The sequence below is a fragment of the Mustela putorius genome, unplaced genomic scaffold (genome assembly GCF_011764305.1).
Source record: "Mustela putorius furo isolate JIRA1106 unplaced genomic scaffold, ASM1176430v1.1 tig00000580_pilon_pilon_pilon, whole genome shotgun sequence".
NCBI lineage: Eukaryota > Metazoa > Chordata > Mammalia > Carnivora > Mustelidae > Mustela > Mustela putorius.
Genome location: NW_025421423.1, coordinates 921,230 through 943,199, shown reverse-complemented (window position 1 = coordinate 943,199; position 21,970 = coordinate 921,230). Strand labels below are relative to the sequence as shown.

At 52.6% G+C, this 21,970-nt stretch overlaps 1 protein-coding gene across 2 annotated transcripts; it reads right to left on the bottom strand.

Moving 5' to 3' along the window:
- Positions 1-477: 477 nt before the first annotated feature.
- GLIPR2 (GLI pathogenesis related 2) lies at positions 478-21,199 on the bottom strand. Of its 2 annotated transcripts, none has more exons than XM_004747580.3 (5): positions 21,055-21,199; positions 12,099-12,207; positions 11,659-11,762; positions 9,819-9,896; positions 478-2,021 (listed from the first exon to the last, which is right to left on the bottom strand). In XM_004747580.3, the coding sequence occupies exons 1-5, from the start codon at positions 21,065-21,067 to the stop codon at positions 1,861-1,863; spliced, it is 465 nt and encodes a 154-aa protein (XP_004747637.1). In that variant the 5' UTR covers positions 21,068-21,199; the 3' UTR covers positions 478-1,860. The 2 variants fall into 2 exon arrangements, with proteins under 2 accessions (XP_004747637.1, XP_004747638.1); XM_004747581.3 differs by lacking the exon at positions 21,055-21,199 and adding an exon at positions 13,032-13,203.
- Positions 21,200-21,970: the final 771 nt, after the last annotated feature.

The window sequence follows — 21,970 nt, the reverse complement described above, 5'->3', positions numbered from 1 at the left end:
ATGAGGGTTATGTTTTAATGATACACAGACTGGCCTCGGCTAGAAAGCTCAGGAACTCCCTCATTTGTACCTCTAATGCTGGCTTTCTCACTTCCGTTTATTTTCAACTGGCCACTTGGATTGCATATAGTTTTGGCTGGCCATGGCCCTAATTCAAGCTCATGGCATCCTCATTTTAGTTCCACTGGCTAATTCTTTCTTATTTCTTAGTTCCTATGCCTGGCCCATGGCCAGCCCAGGGATTGGCTGCCCTTGGATCACATGTCCACTTTGGTCCAATCAGCCATGTGAGGGTAGGTCCCCCAGATGGAAGCATAGAGGCCAGCAGGGTGCAAGGTTCCAGGGAGAGTTTGAGGGACTGGGAAGCCTGAGTTACCTAAGGCAGGAACTAATTAAGCATCAGGCATGAATGACTGGGAAGCCTGAGTTACCTAAGGCAGGAACTAATTAAGCATCAGGCATGAATGACATGGAAGATATTACACAAAAGAGATTTTATTGTTGTCTTAGTCAATATCCCTGGGTGAAAGGAAGGGCACAGCACGAGGCTGCGTTCACAGTGCAGCCCGACCTTCAGGAAGCGAGTTCCCTGACTGGCCTGCTCCGAGTGGGTCTCTAAGGCAGCAGCCTGCTGTCTCTCTACTTAGAGAGGTCCTGCTTCTGCGACACCCAGCCTGGCATCTGGATAGGGTCCTCCCACACAGACCACGTGAAATCATTATGCAGGGGAACTTTGTTTGGTGTGAGGCCAAACACAGAACCAAAGTGGCAACTCTAACCTCCCCTCCCCCCCTCACTCCATGGGATGTCTCCCTGGAACATTTGGGCCTGTCCCGCATTCCTGGAGGGAGCAGCCGCACAGCTGCCCATGCAGCTGCCAGAAACAGGCGGTGGCTCCTGCCCTGTGAGCCTGGGGAGGGCAGAGGCCGGAGGGCTTCCTCTGGGAGCCCTGGTGAGCTCACACTCACCCCCCACACTCACTGACTTCATCCTTCAGTCGCTTGGCTGGGAGCCCAGGCAGTGTGAGGGGCTTTCTCTCCCAGAACAGGCCCTGGGCCACCTCGCTGAGGTGGGGGAGGGGCAGCTTTCCGGCCTGACCCGAGGCCCCAGGAACCGGGAGGCACATATGGAGCTCTGAGATGCCAGAGGATTTTAAGAGAAAAGGTGGGAGGGGGACAAGGGCGGTGGTGAGTAGTGGTACTTTGCTATTTAAAGGGAGAAAATGCAAGGAAGTGAAACTTTTCTCTCCATTTGTTCTTTGGCATTCCCATCAGAGAATTCCAGGAGGCATGCAGATGACATCATGTCTTAAAACGGAGAAATCTCGATCATTCTGTGAAAGGCAGTTCCTGCCTGTCCCATGTTTCCAGTGGAAGCTGCTTTATATTTATGTGTTTAAAGTGGTTTTATGTTACATTTAGAAGAGGGTTTAATAATCTTAAATATCTACCAGAAGTAGATTACAATGCATGAAGATCACATAAAATGAACTTCACCTTGAAACATCACAAACATTTGGAATTAGAAAAAGACCAGGGATGGATATTATAAGAAATGTACAAAAGAAGTTTGCTTAGAAAAAAAAAAAAGTTTTAAAATTGATTTTTCGTTTTCCCCCTAAGTCCAAATAATTGTGGTCTAGGTAACCATCAGGGTTAAAGGCTTTCAATAGGCTCATTCCTTTCCATAAGAATAAGTTCATACAGAACTGTATATCCAAGTGTGTGTGCAAGAGACACTCAAAAGCATCCCCCACACAAGCACATACACCCACAGGGACAGACACGCAGCTGAGTTTTTGTTGTTCTAGGCACTTCGTATCCATGTTAAGTCTGCCACGTTCCCACTACATTTAATGAATCACTTCCTTGGAGGCAGGACATTTTCTTCAAAGAAGCCCTGGTTGACGACATTCCCTGCAGGGAAGTATCGGGCCACCACGAAGGAAGACCCGTCGCTTGCGGATGCCTTTCCCACTCCCATCTTCTTCGTATTCTTCCACACCATGGCTGTGAAGTGTCCTGGAGGGGCAGAGGCAGGGGGAGAGGAAAACAGGTTAGTCGGCAGAATCTGGAGAAGGACGTTTCCAGGGGTTCTCGAACCCCTGCACCATCTCGTCAGGCTTGGGAAGCTTGAGCTTCCAGCACACCAGTCAGAGGCAGGAGACAGAGAACACTCCCCTGCCTGACTTTCTGAGGCACTGGGTCTCTCAATCAGCCACACAGACCCTCCTCACCTCACCGTTTCCAGATGCTCAAAGGTGTCGTGGTGTCCTGGAGATCACAACAAAGCTGAGTGAGCCTAACAGTTAGGATGCCACGCCACTGGCCTCTGCCTCCACCCCTCCACACCCCCCAGACTCTATTCTTCAAGGTCATGCATGATCTCCATGTTTCTCCCCTAAGATCACTTTTTGTCCCTCTCTTACTTGACATCTCAGGAACATTTAATAGTCGACTCCTCCCCTTTTTGAAGTACCCTCTCTTTTGGTTTCCATGATGTTGCCCTCCTTGGTCATTCCCATCTTACTGCCTCTTCCGCCTCTTCTATTTCACTGATAAATGCTGGAGGGGCCCGCCCGCCCTTCCCAGGGCTCAGTCCTGGGCTCGCTTTTCTTTACCTGCTGCGTTCTTTAGGCAATTTCATCTTTCTCTGGCTCCCAAATTTATTTCCCTAGCCCCGATCTCTCCTCTGTGTTCCAGATACAACTACTTACTTGACATTTCCACTTGGATGGCTCACGGGCATCTCGAATGTCACCTGTCCAAACCTCACTACTGATTTTGGTTCCCCCCAGAGTCACTGCTCTTCCTACCTTCCTTTTCCATTAATGTTCCCTCCATGCACACAACCCTAGGGACTGATCTGTATTCCTCCCTCACCCTCATTTCCCCCTCTACAACCCATCATTCAATCCTGGAGACTCTAACTCCAAAACAGATCTTAAGTCTATCCACTCCCCAAACTTGGGTTCTGATCACAAACTTTCTCACGTGGACCCCTGTTAATAGCCTTCGACCGGTTCCCCAGCACCCACCTTTGTCTCCTCCAATTCCCTTTCTCTAAAGGAGCCAGAGTAATCATTTTTAGACATAAGTCATATCTGTTTACTTCCCCACTTAAAAATTCCTCAACTGCTTCCAGTTGCACCTAGAATGAAAGGGGATGCTTTGGCCCAAGGGCCTCCTTTCCATTCCTTGATCAGGTTAGTCCCCACCATGGAACCCCTGCACACATTGGCCACTGTGTGGAACACTCTCCTGATGACCAACATCTTAACCCTTAGGCCTCAGCCTGAATGTCACTTGTGCAGAGAAGCCTTTCACAATCACTTATTTCCTCAACACCTCCCTCCCAAGGTCACCCTATCATACCCTGTTCTTCCCCCTCATAGCATTCTTCCATTTGCAATGCTACATGTGTTTGATTTCTTGTTCATTTGCTTGGCTCCATTGCTAGGGCTCTCAGACTCACAGGGGCAAGAACGAAACTGTTTTATTCAGCAAAGTATACTCAGTACCCTGGCCCAGCCTGGCACATGAAGAGTGTAAAATAAACCTTTGTTGCGTGAATATGTGGGATGAATGAAAAGGTAGATGGGAAACCATCTTGGACTTGGCTTCTACCCTCACTGCAAGTGCAGGCCTTCTACATTTTGCACTCTTTGAAACCTTACAAGCTGGAGCCTCCTTAATTCCCTCTGCTCTAAGCCAAGCATCCCGATTCCTTCTCAAGCTACTGCCTGACCTTCTAGACACTTCTGTGGTTTGTTAAGCTTCTCAGCCTCAGTGTCCCACTGTTGAGGCTGCCTGCCCCTCACTCACTGCTTCCTTCCAACTTTTCATATAGCTCAGCTTCCCACTCCCCTTCCACTTGGGGAGTAAAAGAGTTGCTATAATGTACTCTTTGCTCAGTGACCATAAATTCTTCCATCTTCAAGGAGTAGAGGGTGGGAGCTTACCCTTTGCACCTTCACTGTTAAGGACTCAGAGATCCTTTGACAGGTCAATATTGACTTCCATAGCACAGAATGACATTCATTTGCTCAAACAACACTGAAGAGATTATGTTTCTTCCTTGAGGGTAGGGACCACACCTGTATTATTTTATTTTATTTTTTTAAGATTTTGTTTATCTATAGAAGAGAAAGTGAGAGTAAGAGAGACAGCACAGAGAGAAAAGCAGACACCCCGCTGCGCAGACAGCCTGACTGCAGGGCTCCATATCAGGACCAGGAGATCAGGAATGGAGCTGAAGGCAGGCACTCAACCGACTGAGTCCCCCAGGTACCCCCATGCCTGACTTACTGGTCACAATATCCCCAGTGTTTAACACTGAGCTTGGCACAAAGGAGATGCTCTCCCAATATCTGATATAAATGTGAAAGAGACAGAGGGAAGAAGGAAAATTGAATCAGAGTGGCAAAGTATCCCACAGGGTAAGAAAGAAAGAGGTAGCCATTTTACATCTCTTTGGGTGAATTTTTTTTTTTTTAAAGAAGAAAATAACAGGATGCCTGGGTGGCTCAGTCGGTTGAGCGTCTGCCTTCGGCTTGGGTCATGATCTCGGGGTCCTGGGATTGAGTCCTGCATCGGGCTCCCTGCTCAGCGGGGAGCCTGCTTTGCCCTCTGCCTGCTGCTCCCCCTGCTTGTACTCTCTCACTCTCTCACTGTTGCTCTCTCCCTGGCAAATAAATAAATAAAATATTTTAAAAAAAGAAAAAGAAGAAGAAAATAACAAGTGTCGGTGAGGATGTGCAGCACTTGGAACCCTTGTGCACTGCTGGGGGAAATATGAAAGAGTGCAGCCACTGTGGCAGACAGTACGGGGGTTCCTTAAAAAATGAGATATAGAATTACCATCTGAACCAGTAATTCCACTTCCAGGAATGAACCCCAAGGGACTGCAAGGAGGGACTCAGATACTGGTACACTCGTGTTTTATAGCAGCACCACTTACAGTAGCCAAAAGGGGAAAAAAACCCAAATGTCCACCAATGGATGAATGGATAAACAAAATGTTACATATACACATACAATAAAATATTATTCAGCCTTAAAAAGGAATGAAATTCTGATATATTCTACCTTGAGGATGAACCTTGAGGACTTTATGATAAGTGAAATAAACCAGACACTGAAAGACAAATATTATAGGACTCCACTTACATAATACCGAGAATCACCAAACGCACAGCGACAGAGAGTAGAATAGTGGTGACCAGAGCTTACGGGTGCGGAGGGAGAGAGGGACGGATGGGAGTTACTGTTTAATGGGTTCAGTTTGGGATGACTGAAAAGTTCTGGAGATGGATAGGGTTGTACAATGGTTGTACAACAATGTGAATGTACTTAATCTCACTGAACTGTGCTCTTAAAATGATTAATTTTTTGGAAAATTTTATTTATGTATTCATGAGAGACAGAGAGAGAGAGGCAGAGGGAGAAGCGGCCTCCCTGTGAGATTTGCCCCTAAAAATGTTTTTTTTTTTTTTTTAAGATTTTTAATTATTTGACAGAAAGAGAGAGAGATTACAGGTAGGTAGAGAGGCAGGCAGAGAGAGAGGGAGAAGCAGGCTCCCCGCTGAGCAGAGGGTCCAATGCGGGGCTCGATCTCAGAACCCGGAGATCATGACCTGGGCCAAAGGCAGAGGCTTTACCAACTGAGCCACCCAGACCCCCCGAAATGGTTATTTTTATGGTAAATATGTTTTACCAGAAGATAAAGAAGAAAGAGAGAAAAAGAAAGAAAGGGGGAACCTGGGTGGCTCAGTCGGTTAAGTGTCTGCCTTCGGCTTGGGTCATGATCCCAGAATCCTGGGATGGAGCCCCCCACCCCACCTGGCTCTCTGCTCAGCAGGGAGTCTGCTTTTCCCTCTGCCCCTCCCCCTGCATGTGCTCTCTCTCTCTCACTCACTCTCACTCACGAATAAAAAAAATCTTAAAAAAAAAAAGATTGTGTTGGGTGCCTGGGTGGCTCAGTGGGTTAGAGCCTCTGCCTTCGGCTCGGGTCATGATCCCAGGGTCTTGTGATCGAGCACCGCATGGGACTCTCTGCTCAGCAGGGAGCCTGCTTCCTCCTCTCTCTCTGCTTGCCTCTGCCTACTTGTGATCTCTCTCTGTCAAATAAATAAATAAAATATTAAAAAAAAAAGATTGTGTGTATTTTGTCCTACAGATGAACTCCATTTTTATAATTTCTAAATGTAGGTATTATTTAATTGTCTATGTCCATAGAAGATCTGAAGTTTTACCAAATTGTTTACAAGAATAACAAACCATAAATAGTAATCAGCAGAGCTTGCTGTGATAAAATCAAAGCAAGAACTCAAGGAAAACAAACCCCAGGCACAACTACGCATCTTTTTTTTTTTAAGATTTGATTTATTTATTTGACAGAGAGATAGAGAGCGCAAGTAGGCAGAGCAGCAGGCAGAGGGTAAGAGAGAAGCAGGCTCTCTGCTAAGCAGGGAGCCTGATTGTGGGGCTCGATTCCTGGACCCTGGAATCATGACCTGAGCCGAAGGCAGCCGCTTAACCAACTGAGCTACCCAGGTGCCCCAATGCATCTTTTTCACTTGTCCTTAAACTTGTATTAACCAGTGCCCGCTAAACTCTGATTTTCACCTCAAAATCAAAGAGAAATGCTTCTTGCCTCTTCCCCCTGAGTCCCCCTACTCTCTGAGTCACAGCTCCAGGATGTCCAGCAGCTTGGTGAGGTGTCACCGTTTCCACAGGCTGCTTTTTCATTAAGGCTCAAGCTCTTTGCCACGTGTGAGCCTTTTCTCTCAAGAGAACTGGACTCTGGCTACTGACCACCCGCTTCCTCTCTTGCCCGGGCGAGGAAGAACTGCCATTTATCTCTTGCCCGGGCGAGGAAGAACTGCCATTTATCCACGGGTTGCCAAGAAAATGATCACAGACACAAGCAGCATGTGGGCCCCCTGGAGGCCTTTTCCAAACAGATGAGACTAAGTGATTTTCCCTCTGGCCAGGGAGGTTTCTGTCCAGAGATAATTAAGTGTGGGTATTTAGAGACGAGTTAAAGGACACAACTTCCTTAGCAACCATCAGACACACAGTGGTTTCTAACTAAATCACTAACTGACACAAAACCAGACACAAAACCTTTTCTTTTTTTTTTTAAAAGGGATCACATCCTCTTTCCTGCAACCGACCTAAAAGCCCTAGAATATACATTTGAAAGACACATTAAATAAGTCACAGTATGTTTCTGCAAGAGAATAATGATAATGGGTAACAGAAAGAAAGAACGACAAAGCTCTTTTTGTATTAACATGGAACAATCTCTTACAATCTGCTGGGTGAAGAAAGCAAATGCAAAACAGATCACAGACCAGGGTAGAAAAAAGGGGAAAAGAGAACATATTTACCTCATGCTGGTATAAGATCAGACCAACTTTAGGATAATACACAAGAAATTGAAGGGAAAGTGCTAGAGACCAGGAATGGAAGGATGACTTTTTACTTTATACAGTTTGCAGATTTCATGTCACGTAGAAGTATTATTTATTCAGAGTAAATAAGCAAACCAATCTACGCATTAAAATAGAATGTAATAAAGGGGGCGTCTGCGTGGCTCAGTTGGTTAAGTGACTGCCTTCGGCTCAGGTCATGATCCTGGAGTCCCAGGATCGAGTCCTACATGGGCTAGGGAGTCTGCATCTCCCTCTGATCCTCCCCCATCTCATGCTCTCTCTCTCTCTCTCAAATAAACAAATAAATAAATAACATTAAAAAAAAAGTAACAAAGGAATTGCAAGAAACAGTTTTTCTTCACTCAGCTTGTAGCACAGAACTGTGCCCCTCATCACTAGATGCTGCTGACTCAAGGTGGGTGGGGATAGATTACAGGGTATTTCAAAGTCTCTTTCCCTACAACATGGACTCAGGTCAGGGAATGAGGCATGGGGAATGGGCCTGAGGATCTTTAAGGGTCTTGCAAACTCTCATTCTACCACCACCCAAAGCTGTGCTCCTGTCCCCAGGCATTGCCCACTGGCACCTGGGACAGCCTAGGAGCTAGTTGCTCTGTGGTTTTCCTCTTTAGAGGTGGGAGATGTGGGGCAACAGGTTGGACAGGTGGTCAGTGATCATGCCAAGCCCCATTCCCAGCTCTGACACTTGCAAGACTCCCACCTTGGAGCAGGAGCCATGGAAAAAACATCGAATTGAGGATAGGAGATTTATAATAAGTCTCTTCCTCCTTCTGGGCCTCAGTCTCCTCCTCTGCAAAATGGGTAGAATAAAGCCCCACCCACAACTGGTGCTGTGAGGCTCACGTGGCCAGGAATGTGGAGTCACTTTGTAATTTTTAAGTGGCAGGCACAGAGAAGCAACGGTAGTTACTTGTTCTGACACATGTCCAGTTGCTCGGGAGCCTTGCTTCTGGGAAAAGCAAATCCAGAGGGTGCGAAATACAATGTCTTCTGGACATTGAACTTTATGAAAAGATAGGTTCTGGGTCTTCAAAGAACCTTGATCACTGGGGGAAGGTTGTTGCTGTTCCCTCCCTCACTTCTCGAATTTAACTGCCACAGAACCATCACTGAGAGCAGCTTCCTTACCCCTGGCTGGACAGCTGAGAGGAGAAATGCCTCAGTAGATCTGCATCTCTGCCCCACAGTCCTGCCCACACTGTTGCAAGAACCTCTGCCCCAAAGGGGTGAGCAGCAAACCACAGGAAACAGTGACTGGCTCTGAGAGCATGTCACTTCCTGCTGTGGAAGAATCTTCCAGAGGGGGAGAGGCCACAGGAGCTCCACCCATGGGTGGGATGAGGTAGGGTAGGGTAGGGGTGGGCAGGGAATCAATCCCCTTTTCAGTTTCCCTGGCTCCTTCTGGTCAGAGAAACTCTCAGTCCCGTCCAACCCCTCCTGGGCCACAAGTAGATCTGAGTCAGTTCTGAGGAAAGACAGGCGCCAGGTGAGGGGAGTTGGCTGAGGGGCAGGTATGGGCCCAGAACACAGAGCAGCTGCCTGGGGCTTCAGTCAGCTAAATGTTTCCTGCTCACCCTGGAGGCCTCACAGGAAAGCAGGACGGTCCCATGGCCGCTATGGCCTGTGGCACTGCCCTGCATCTACACACCGTCTCTCAGAATGGCCCCTAGAGGCTACCGCCTTGCCCCTCGCCCTCTGGGACAGGGAAGGACAGAGAGGCAACTCAAGTTCACACGACTAGTGCTGGAGCTGAGAGCCGATCTAGGCTGTCTGCGCTCCAAGCTCCTCTGAACGCAAACTGGAGGGAACAGGTGAAGGGGTGGGGGTTGGGGGGCAGGGGAGACTCCTGGGAGGCTGGAGGTGTGGGGAGCACCTTGGAAGGATGCAGGGTATGAGGGGGAGGGAGTTAAGACTAGAAGGAGAGAGTGAACAGTGAGGCCGTTTTCCTGATGAGAGGGCTTTAGAAAGAATATTCTGGATGCTGGAAGCAGGTTGGATTGGAGGGGACCAAAACTAGCAGGAGGACGACCGGTTATACCACCACTTCTGGGAGGAGGCACTCGGGAATTTTAAAAATCGACAGCTTCCTTACGGCACACTCTAGTCATGTAGAGAGCTTGGAGCTGGTGGGACAGGAATTCCTGGATCGGGTGTACTCAGCCAGAGCGGGGTGCGTGCGTGTTGGAGGAAGTGACGGGAGGAGTCCTGCCCTTTGGGTGAAGTCGAACCAGAGAAATACAGAAGAGGTAAAAGAGGAGAGACACGATCGATTTTCAGAGGGTTAGTGCCTTTCCAAAGTCAGATGCCCAAACTGCAACCCTGCCCAGGCCCAGGCCACGGGGGTGACCCCCTCACTCACCAGTCCCAGAGGTGAAGCCAGGCTGCTGGAAGTTGTAGTTCTTGATTTCACTGTACCATCGATCAGCCACCTCCTTTCCTGTATGGAAAGACACTGTTTCAAACCCGGCAGCAAAATTAACCCACTCGCTACTCCTTCCACCTTCTCCCACTAACCCCAAACCACACACCCCATAGACGTCTGACAAAGCACCAGTGAGCTGAAACAGGGACTCCTGCCCATCCCCCTCTGCAGAGAGGGCCTTGCTTAGGAAGACCCTTGGCCTGGCTTTGGGGGACCAGCCCTGCCACTAACTGACTGTGTAATCCCGCGCAAGGCCTTCCCCTCTCTGGGCCTCTGTACAAGGGTTGTATGCAACGTACTCCAAGGGCTTCTAATGATGCTCTGAGTTTTCGGGACACTCTGCCCTCACCCCACCCTAAGTGTGTCTCCTGAAATATCCACAAGAGGAAAGGCACTTGGGCTGGTGGGTCAGGGTCTCCACTCTAGGCAGGAGAAAACCCACAGCATTTCCCTGGGAGCTGTTGATGTCCAGGCCACTGTGGGAGCCTCCATTCCACGGCAGTAAGTCTTACCCTTAACTTTCACATGTACATGGATCACCTGGGGCACTTGTTAAAATTTGGATTCTGACTGCCTAGGTCAAAGCTGCAGCCTCTGAGTTTGCATTTGTAACAAGCTCCCAGGTGCCACTGCTTCCCCAAGGACCACACGTTGGGCAGGCAGGCCTCCACACTCGGGCCTCACCCGGGGAGCACTGAAACCAGGCCGACGCCTGGGGCCTGCCACAGACTGTGTCAGTGTCTCTGGAGGAGAGACCCAGGCATGGGTCTTTTCTAAAAGTACTGCAAAAGATCCCAACGTGTCCCCAGGGTGGGGATAAAGACAGTCTATGGAGAGGGATGGGGAAACTGGGGCCACAGAGGGTAGCGACTTGCTCAGGGCTCCATAGGGGACCAACGCAAGGCTGGGACCAATCACCTCCATTGCCTGCGGTTCCTGACCCTTCAGGGAGCCTTCTCCCCATTAGGGCCCATGGCCCCGGCCTGGAAAGGAGGCTGCAGGCTCCAGGGTGCTCACACCTCTCCCCCTCTGCAGGCCCGCAGCTCATGGAAGGGACACTGGGAGGAGGACAGCAGGCCTCCCCAGGGGAACTCCCAGGAATGTTAGGCCCAGGGAGGAGGGGGTAGCCATCCTCCCACTGGGGTCTGGAGAAGACTTCAGAGGGCAAAGTATCTCTCTCCAGCATTTTTCCTAAAAAGCCACGACAGCCCCATCAGAGCCAGGAAGCTCCAGAATGTTTGGTCAGTGTGGCGGGATCACCATTCCAGGCTGTGACCTCAGATGGAGGGATTGTCTTTCTCTTTTTTTTTTCCTAACATGGAAGAAGCTCAATTGCATTTTTCTGATGATAAAAGTGAGTACACCAACATTTTAAAAATGAAAGCAAAATGGGAAGAAAGCAAAACTGCAGCTGGGGATACTTGGGAGCCCACAGGGTCAGGCTGAAACTGCACAGAAAGGGCAGAGAAAAGACTTTCTCCCCCGCCCCCACGCCCCAGCTGGGAGCTCTTCCGAGGGGGAGGGCCGGGCAGTCTGACTCATCTCTGTGTCCCTGGCACCCAGCACAGGCCCAGCCCCGAGCTGGCCATCTGAGACTGCGGAGAGCTGCAGGCAGCCCCCGGGAGCACACACACAGAGCTCTGGGGCCCCTCTCCCTCTCTGGGCCTGTGGCTCCAAGGCTACACGGAGCGGGGTGCTGGGGTCTGAACACAGGATGTCCTGGGCCCAGCTCAGCCGGGAGGGGAGGTGGGGGAGGGCAGCCAAGAAAGCGACCTACCTGTCTGATCATAGGAGGCCCATGCCAGGTTCTCTCCGCACTGGCCACGACTGGACTCTGGGCTGTGCTTGAGGATCCTCGTGCTGGCCAGGGCCTCTGAATACCTGCCAGAGTCCACGGGCCCCCTCAGAGCAGGCCGGCTCAGGGAAGCCCCGGGATGTGAGCCCTAAGCTGCTGCGGCCCAGCCTCCTTCCCCGCCCCAGACTGGCGGTGGAGATCGGGAGCATCACGCCAGCCACTCTTCTGAGCCCCACAACAGCCCCATTTTACAGAGGAGCAAACTGAGGTTCAAAGAAAAAGGACCTGCCGAGGTCAGTGGCGCAAGGGTTATTTACTCAAGCCTGGCTGTACCTGCCCCTCAAACCCTGACACCCCCACCCCCAGTCCCCCGTGATAGCGTCGCGAAGAGCCCGTGTCACCCCCGCTCTCTGGGGACTCACTGCTGAGCCTCCCGGTTGAGCTTCTTGCAGAGCTTCAGTGGGGGGACGCCGTGCTGCCGCCGGTACTCGTTGTGGGCCTTCAGGACCTCATTATTAAACTGCTTGGAAGCTGCAATGATTTCAAAATGGAGAAGGTTTCAGTGCGGAGAAGAGACCCACCAAGAAAGTGCAATGGCGGCTTCAGAATGCCGCCCAGCCCCAGCCCCAGGCCGCAGGGCGAGGCTGCACTCCCCTTTGGCACCCCCACCAGCTGGACAACAGGGACACCCTGTGCTCCACAGCCCTGAGCCGGCCTCCCCATCTCTGCACAGAGGCGCCTCCTGGGTCAGGTAGGGCCCATGGACCACATGTGAGAGAACTGGGGCTTTATCCAGGGCAGCGAGCGGGAAGGGACGGAATGGGCACAAGGGGCTGAGAGGAGGACACGTGTGTTCCTGGGAGGCCCCGCTGGCCGCTGAGTGGAGGCTGGGCCGCAGGTGCGCAGAAGGCGTGGGGGCTGCGGGGCGGGATAGGGAGCAATGGAACCGCTGGGACAAAATGTATGGAGACTGCAGAGCTCCCAGGCCTGGCTATGGCGAGGGTGCCCGTACTGTGCTGGGGAAACCAAAAAGACTGGGCCAGATAAAGAAGTGCCTGGGGAGGACAGCACTGGGGAAGTGGATTGAGGGGACAGGGTGGAAAAGAATGTGGTGGGGGGTTGGGGGTCAGCTGCCCCCAGGGATGCAACTGGGTCATGACCTCAGAAAGGACAAGCTCAAGGAGGCTGCAGTTAGAGAGAGAATAAGTGGGTGGAGGCAAGGTCAACAGCGGACAGAAGTCACCCCAGTCTGGCTCTGGAATGGAACCCCCTCCATCCCCCACCCTCCATCCGTCTCCCCACTACTCCTCCGTCCATCTCGTGGTTCATCATCTGTTCAGCCACCCATCACCCACCCATCGGTTCCTCTGGTCTCTGAGTGCCTCCTCCACTCCGGCCTCCTGGATTGTACGAGAGCTCCAGAGACACATCCACCTTGTCCAGCCCTCAGGGAGCTCACACACAGAGGGAGGCAGCCTTGTAAACAGGCACCGGCAGAGTGATAGCCAAGGTGCAGGTGAGTGTAGGTCGTCAAGAGGAACTTGGAGAAAAGTAACCTACCATGGGCTTGGGGATCAGGAAGGTGGCCCCTGATTGGAGCCCCAAAGTGGCTCAGACAGGAGCTAGTGAGGCTGGTTGGAAGGCACTGAGCACCAGCAGTGGGAATCTGGGAGCCAGTCGTGTGGGTTATGAATAAGAGCCACAGGGTCGTTACACCGAGTTTGTCTCTCCTGGCAGGGGCCTGTCCCTTAGGCTTGGCCGTGGGCGGTAAGGGTGCACGCGGAGGCTGAAGACGCGCCGCTCCTCCCCCCGCCCCAGGTCATTCACCAGCCTCTTCTCCTCTGCTCTTCTCACCCCAGAGACCGAGATGACCCAACAGGGAGTCTTCCTCCCCTGCCTCAGCCAGATTCCCCAGGTCTCCCAGGGCTTTGAATCAAATCCCACTGGGTCTCTGAGGTGATGCAGGAGAAGTAAGACCCAGGCCGGGGCCTGCCCTCAGGGAGCTCTGGGCTACATGTGGGCCAGGACAGACGAGGTGACTGTGGGTCACGCCCACGGTGGGTGGCAGTTGAGCCGGCCCAAGGGGGTTCTAATCACCTGAAGAGTTAGGCCTGTGGGGCCCAGCGGGGCAGTTCAGTGAGGTCTGGTCACAGCAATGTTGGCAGGGGCAGGGGTCTGAACGGCAGGATTTGGGAGGTTGTGGCTGACAGGCAGACATGGGGGACACCGCGAAGGAAGGGGTGACAGTAGCTGCTTGCTACCATCTTGCCACCGAGACAGGGGAGGAGCTGTGACCTGAACTCTTTAGGTCTTTGTGGTCAAGAGAGGAGACAAACCCTTGTTGGTATGAAAGGTAAAGATGTCAGGTTTATGGGAGGGAGGGGGACAAGGGAAGGTACTGTTTACTGGGTGGAGTTTCAGATTTTCAGGATGGAAAAATTCTGGAGATCTGTTGTACAACAACAGTACGTACATGCGAATGTATGTAATGCTACTGAACCGTAGGCTCTGAAATGATGAGGACGGTGAATTTTGTGTCCCATGTTTTCTACCACAGCAATAAAAACAAAAATTGGGGTTCAGTATGTTAATGTGGTATTTGTGATAATGGAGTCACAGAGGTTCTTAGAGTATATGTCAGATAGAAGCCATAACGACTGGTGGGAGCCAGAGGGGTTCTAGTCGATGAGACACCAAGGAGTCAGTAGGGCGGCCTGGCGGCCAGAGTCCCACCAGCCCCTGGGCAAGGCACTGGCAGTCCTGCAGGAGCCAGCATTCAGCTGGACTTCCTCACCCAGCCTGGCCCTGGCCTTGTCTGAGAGGCAGCAACTATCGGAAGTGTGTCCACAAGTGGTGGCCAGGTGGAGAAGGGGCTGGAAACAGAGGTCTTAAAAAGGAAGATGGCAAGAACTGGGTCTGTTCATCCTGGAGATCAGCTTTTGGAAGACACAGTGGACACCTCTGGTAAGTCTGGGGCTCCAGAGGGCAAAATGGCTGGGTGAAAAGGCCAGGATGACAGATTTTAGCTCAGCCCAAGAAAGCTCTTTCAATCAAAACTTTCCACAAAAACTGAAAGAGTGACCTTACAAGGTAATGAGCTCTCCAGCACTGGGGGAGTACAAACAAGTGACTCTTCTCAAAAGGGTTCAGGCACTGGAGGCCAACTGGATGACCCTCAAGTCCCTCCAATCCCAAGATCCCATAAGGTCCCATCAGGGTGGGGTGAGAGGAGACAAGTCATGGCTGACCTCACTCTTACAGTGAGTTCGGAGCTTCTCTAAGGAGATGCAGTGATCACAAGTGTCTGTGTCTGTGCAGGGGCAGGTGTGGGTGCACACAGTCAAGGGGCAGAGGGTCCCCATCTGAGGGACGGGCTTGGTGAGGCCCACACTAATGTCCCTGCCAGCTCCCATGTCCCCCGCAGGCCACAGTGGGACACCACAGGAGGTGCATGGGACTGAGGAGCGTGGGCTATGAGGACCACCGATGTACCAGTGAAGCCTCCCCGGAGGAGGCAGTAAGGAGGCAAAGCAGACACAGAAAGAGCCAGGCAGGACAAGGGAGCTGGTAGATCCAGGGCTATGGGGCGGAGGGGGAGATATGGGGAGTGGGTGGGTTAGCTGAGGTGAAGCCAGGTTAAAGCCAGCTCTGAGGGCCGGGCTCAGGTCGCACTGGACCCAGCAGAGCTGTAGGTCCTGCAGTGTTTTCGACAGAGAGGGATACACAAGGCTGCTAAAAACTAGGTCACTGTACTCCCAGAATGTGGGAAGTAAAAAGAAACAAAAGTGAAAGTTCCTGAGCCCAATCTAAGCTTGGTGCCCAGAAGCCAACGCTGATCACTGTCGCCAGCAAGGCCAGTGTCCTGGGTCAGGTTTTCTAGAAAGGGGTCAGGAAGACTTTTTGGTAGGGGAGCCTTCTCTCCCTATCCCCAACCATACTTCAGAGGCCAGTCCCCGCCCAGGCCACTCCTTAGAGCAGGGCCTTAGCCTTCAGAGGCAAGATATCACTTGTGAACACACCCAGCGAAAGGCACACCTTATTCTGTACAAAAACCCTAGGACACAGATAAATGTAAATATTAAAAAGTCAGAAAAAACCCCACCCATCCCCACATTAGACAGGGAGAGCTCTTCCAGCCACCCCCCCAATCGGGGAGGGTAGGGATAATGTCCTTATGTTGTAGGAGGGTAAACCAAGGCTCAGAGAACTCCTACAGGCTCAGGGTGCTAGCCCAGAATGGAAGAGGTCCTTTCTTTTGCTGACCAACCATTTCCAGGTGCCAGGCCTGTGCACGATTTTACTTGCTTATTGCCACCTTTTGTGGGAGCCCCCACTACTGTACCTTTTATTTGATAAGGAAACTGAGGCTCCAGAAGGGAAGTTACCTACCCAAGTTCCCACAAATGGTCCAGGGGTAGTAGAACCACGAAGAGGGAAACCCTGTCCTTAACTCTATACCACCCCTGAGGCTCAGGAGACAGAGGAAACACTGAAGAGACAGTGGGGTCACCAGGTCCCGGAGGAGGATCAAGTCCAGTGGGGTTGGGCCTGCCAATCTCTGAGGAGGGGCAGGAAGAGCAGAAAAGAACTTCCTCAGAAGCCTCCTCTATGCCAAGCCCTTTATGGACAGACCTGTCTGAGGGGCCCCAGATGAAAAGGAGGAGCTTCCAGGGATGGGTGTAGGGCTTAAGGTCAGAGCCGTTGGAAGGTGCAAGGAGCTGCCTGGGCAAGGTTCGCTGTGGCTGAGGGACTATGGAGTCAGGGCTGGGCTGTCTCCATGAGGGGAGGGAGTGCTGTGCTGGGATGGGGGCTCTTGGAGGTCCTTTGGGGCCCAGGCTTCTAACTGCCAGATAAAAACTCAGGCCACGCCCCTCCTCCTTGGGGCTGTTGGCTGGGACAGACAGACTCCTCCCTCACCATTGGTCCTCTTCTGAGGCCTCCCTGGGCCCAGTCTGACTCATTTCCCTGCCCTCTCCAAAATCCTCCCCAAAGAGGGGCATCAGGGGTCAGGGCAGAAATTGTGGACAGGCCCCTTCCGTCCCCTTGGCAAGAGGCTGGAAAGCAACCTGGTCCCACCTTTGGGGCTAAGCTGGCTTTGCTGGTTTATCAGGAAGAAAAATTATAAGTTGATTTAAAAAAAAAAAAAAGTGAGTTCCAGACGGGTCGCAGGTAGTTCCTGCTCTTTCTGCCTGGATTCCAGGTAATTCAAGACCAGCTCTGCCTTTCACTAGCTGTGTGACCTTGAAGAAGTTGCTTAATCACTCTGTGTCTCATTTCTCCCATATATAAAATAGGCAGAACAGTTTCTACCTCACACGGTTGTGGTGAGAATTAAATGAATTAACCTATGAAAATGCTTCAGAACAGTTCTGGAACACAATGAACAGTTCCTAAATGTCAACTATAATTATTAGCCTCATTACTGGGCAGAGACACTTAATCCCTTGGTCTTGGGAGAAACTGCCCTGTCAAAGCCTAGATTTTAGGGGCTCCTGGGTGGTTCGGTCGGTTGAGCCTCAGATCCTGATCCCAGGGTCCCCTGATGGAGCTCCATGTTGGGAACCCCTGCTCAGAGGGATCCTGCTTCTCCCTTCCCTCTGCCCCTCCCCCAGGCTTGTGCATGAGCTCGCTCGCTCTCCCTCCCTCCAATAAATAAAATCTTAAAACAAAACCAAACCTAGATTTTTAAAGCGAGTAGGGCTGCTGGTATTTAAATTGGTCTCAGACATTTATTTACTGGGTGAATGAGTCCATGAACAAAAGAATGGAGCCTCCACACACGAGCTCCGAGAAGGCACTCGGACGGGAGCCTTCTCTCTACGTGGAGGAAACTGTGGTTTTCCGTTGCACATGTGAATTGCCCAAGGTCCACAATGAGTCCACATTACAGCCCGATCTAAGTTATTCCTCCTTTCCCCTTCTTCCCTCCCTCAAATCACGCATACTACCACTTCACAGATGTCTTCCTCTACCTAAAGGCAAAAACGATGGACAATGAAGAGTTGCCCAAGTGCCACCTGGGAACACGGATGTCCTGGAGCACTGGCCCCAGGCTGCCCCTTTGCAGGCAGACATTCATCCCTGAAGGACTGAAGAAGCCAGGGAGAGCTCGCTCTGGCCTGCATAGTGGCTCTGTGTTCCTGCGGCCCCTCAGGCCTTTCAGACAGGCGAGTCCCTGGGCCTCTGCTCAGGCTGGTTCCCCATCTGTGTGAAGGAAGGATGACATCTGTGGTTTTCAAAGTATCTTCAAAGCAGGAAACCCTTTCTTTGAACCAGTCCCCCCTTTTTTCAATAAAATCAACATGAAAATGGAACTGCTTGAATGACCCGGCCCACACAGCCCTCCCTAGCAAAGGTGTGACAGCCCCCACTTGGTAGGAGATTCCCAGGGTAGTCAGTCCCTAAAAGGTCTTCTGCTCTGCTGTCCTCTGGTGCTTTGTACTGTGGGCAGAGGTAAGATTCTCAGAGGTAACTGCAGGCTGTGCAGAAGTCTCTATGGGGCTGCAATCCAGGGTGAAAAGCCGGTGGGGAGCAGGTGGTAAGTGGTCCATGTGGTAGAGGGGAAAGAACACAGCTGGGAAAGCAGAAACCCAGTTCAGATCCCGGCTGGTTCACTTACGGGTCAAGGTGTGAACTTGGGCAAGGTACTCAACCTCTATAAACCTACAAAATTGGTAATACCTGCCCTGTAGGCGGTTAACAAATGTTGGTAACGTGTATAAAATACCCAGCTCCTGGCACCTGGGTGGCTTAGTCGTTAAGCGTCTGACTTTGGCTTAGGTCATGATCCCGGGGTCCTGGGATGGAGCCCCGCATCAGGCTCGATCAGGTCTGTGGGAAGCCTGCTTCTCCTGTTCCCACTCCCTCCCCTTCTGTTCCCTCTCTGGCTCTCTCTCTCTCTCTCTGTGTGTCAAATAAATAAATAAAATCTTCAAAAAAAAAAAAAAGTAAAATAAAATACCTAGCTCCAAGTTTGGTATGCAGTAGGAGCTTAATAATTGGTAATCACCATTATTAGGAACCAGAGGCATCTACAGAGCTGGAAGCCACTGCCTTTCTTCTCTGCCCCCATCACACTTGCTGCAAACTGAAGCCCAACAGGGAGACGGGGCTAGGAGCATGTCTTGGGAATCTTGAAGCACTAGCCCGAGTGTCTTCTGGAATTTTAGCTGTGTCAGTTGTGTGATACTTTTTCAGCAATGCCCACAACCCCAGATAGCTCTAACGTACATCTGAGGTTAAAAATTAAAAAGAGATTGGCCCCTATGCGGTAATGAGGAAACTGCACCCAGATGCACACTGCTGGCCCTTCCCTCATGTTCACAGTAAGTCAGTCCCCAAGTCTGCTTCTGGCTACCATCTTCCTCATCCTCTGTGGTCCTTACATGCCTCTCCTGAGCAGCCACAGTAGTCTCCCCGTCTTAGCCACCCTCCACCCTGGCACAACTCAGGCTTTCAGATCAATGCCTTTCAGTGGCACCTGAGGTCCCATGGGTAAAGTCCAAATCCCCAAGATGCCCCAGGAGGTTCGATGGTCCCCTCTGCAGAGATCTCTCTCTCCCCCGATCTCCTGCCACTCTTCACCCGCACCCGCCTGTGGCTTGAATCACTTCCCACTTCTTTCCGGAGCATATCCATGATCCAAATGAATTCTGCTGAGGACCGAGGCCATGCCTCGACAACAGTGGGTCTGCAGCTTGGCGGACCCACGAATAGGTGGTGGGACAGAGGGCAAGAGAAAAGGAAGGAAAGAGGAAGGGAGGGCTAGACGGATGAACAGATAGAAAAATGGGCATATAGCTGAGTACTAGAAGTTCTGGAAAACTGTTTCTTAGGGAAGAGGGCAGAAACAACGGATACAAATGTGGCTTCAGAGAATTTGTGGATTTTCTCCGAGGGTACAGAAAAAAAGTTGATTTCTCAAAATGCCTTTTCACATCTGCCAACTCCATGCCCTATCGCCGCCTATCACCCTGTTCTTGAACTACATGACAACTCGTGCCACCTGTCCGTACTGGAGAGCCTCTGGGCCACCCTCTGAGACACAGAGAAGTAAAAAGCCTTGTTCAAGATCACACAGCAAGTGATCAGCAGAGCCAGGGCTGAAAGCCAGACGGGTCACAGCAGGTCAGGATGAAGGCCAGGGAAAGCCACTTACTCCCAACACCAGCACCTCATGAGTCTGGATCTTGAGAAGAGATTCAAGGAGGGACCCGGCCTCACCCACCTGAGGTTCACAGCCCCAACTTCCCATGAAGCAGGACTTCTGAGCCCTGTTGAACAGCTGTTCACTGAGAGCCTCCTGTGAGGCAGAAACTATGCTGGGCTAGACTCGGCCCCGGGGCCCCAGCAGTGAGGAGTCTGTGGGAAACAGGACCATGGCTGAGGCAGTGACCCAAGCTGACTGCTGGGAGGGCTGCAACAAAGAAGATACGGAGTGGGACCGTCCCAGGCTCGGGTTGAGCCTAGAAGTATGGGGAGGATTTGCAACCACAGCAAAGTGGGAAAGATAGAAAGTTAGTGGTGTGCGCTGGGAGAGGGAACCCAGGGGAAGGGACCAGCGGGCCAGTCTCCCAATAGCAGCGTGCAGAGGGGGAGGTAAGGGTACCTATAAACATCCACAGGGCCCCAGGCCCAGCGGAAGAGTGGTACTCTTTCTCCCGAAGACCATGGGATGGAAGGTGTTAGAAAGTGACAGGACAGATCTGCATGTTAGAAAGTTCACCCGGACAGCCGCAGTGGTGAGGATGGGCAGCGACAGGTCAGCCATAAAGGGGAAGTGCGAGTCTGCACCCGGGTGGAGCCAGACTGAGCCTGGCACATAGCTGGGCACAGAAGGGGCGCTCGGGGGAGGAGGGACGACGACAGAAGGAAAGGATGCTCAGAGCTGTCCGTAAGAGAGCTGGCTGGGGCGAGCTGTGTTGCGGCAGGAGATGCTGTCAGAGTTGGGGGGCTTTTTCCAAGTCTAACTCTGCTCCAGAAACAAAGCAAAAGCCACGCCTTGGCCGGACGCCGAGCGCTAATCCCATCAGCGCCTGGAAACCCTCCCTGACGCAATCTCTGGCTCGCAGACAGGGGGACCCTCCCTCGGTCTCTCCTTCCCTCCTTCTCTCCTGGTGGCCCGATGGCCACCCCGGCTTCCTGGCTGTCCCGGAAACTGCCGGCGCGGAGCCTCCCGGCGCTTGGTCCCGCACGCCTCCCCATCCCGCACCCCGGATCCCGCAGCGCAGCCGGCTTTCTGACCCCGCTTGGCGGCGGCCGCCCGGCTCCCGGGGGCACCCGCCCGCCGCGGGGCAGTGTGAAGGCGGGGGGAGGGCGGCCCCGGCGCCCAGACTCGCGAGCCCTGCCCGCACCCGCCCGGCCAGCCCGCGGGCTCACCTGACTTGCCCATGGTCCGCTCGGCGCGCTCCCCGGCTCCCGCCGCCGCTGCGCTGCGCTGCGCTGAGCTTTCCTGCCGGCCCGGCGCAGCTGGACAGCGGAGGAGGAGGCCGGGCGGCCGCAGCCCCTCCCCCGGAGCGGCCCGGCCCCCGCCTTATAAGGCAGTAGTAGCGGCAGGCAGAGGCGCCGGGGGCCACCCCGACGGCTTCCCGGAGGAGGCGCCACGCCTCCCGCGCTCTGCGCGCCTCCCAGTCCCGCTCTGGAGAACTCGCCTCGCGAGGGTACCGCCTCGACTGTCCAGAGCTCTCCAGGTGTGGACTGGGAGTCGGGGACCTCCCGGATCTCAGCCCCGAACGGCCCCTCTCTGGATGCGGAATGGGGGCGCATAGGAAAGCCGCTAAGGCGCTGCGAGGACCATAGTGCTTACTGTCGCAGCACGAGGCAGACAGTTCCAGCCCGCATCGCCAGGGGCCAGGGCTCTCCCCACTTCGCCCTGACCCTCCTGAATACCTGTCTCCGAGTGCCCCACCTTCTGCTCCCCAGTGACACAGGACTCCAAGGGCATCTCTGCCTTCTTCACTTGCCATACACTCTGGTGCGAATCAGGGTTGGAGTCCGGCACTCACCCCCCTAACCTCTCAACCCTGCGTGGGTCCTGCCAGGGAGGGTGCAGCAGCCCTGCTCTGACCCATGGGCCTGTCCCTCACTGGGTATCAAACCAAGCCAAATCCCCCACCCTTGAAGTCTGGCTCCAGACCTGTCTCTTCAACTCCCTAACTTCATCCCATGCTCCAAACTAGACTTCTCCAGATTCCCCAAACATGCTGGGAAACTTCTTCCCTTCTCACCTTGGCTGGGGCTGTTTCCACAGTCTGGGTGCTGGCTCATCTCTGCCCACTGGAGTCCTAACTATCCC

Excerpts from the sequence above, each read along its gene's own strand:
- GLIPR2 (XM_004747580.3), bottom strand. Across the intron at positions 11,763-12,098 it reads CTCAACCGGGAGGCTCAGCA|GTATTCAGAGGCCCTGGCCA; the intron begins GTGAGTCCCCAG and ends GGACTCTGGCAG. Across the intron at positions 9,897-11,658 it reads GGCCTCCTATGATCAGACAG|GAAAGGAGGTGGCTGATCGA; the intron begins GTAGGTCGCTTT and ends CTTTCCATACAG.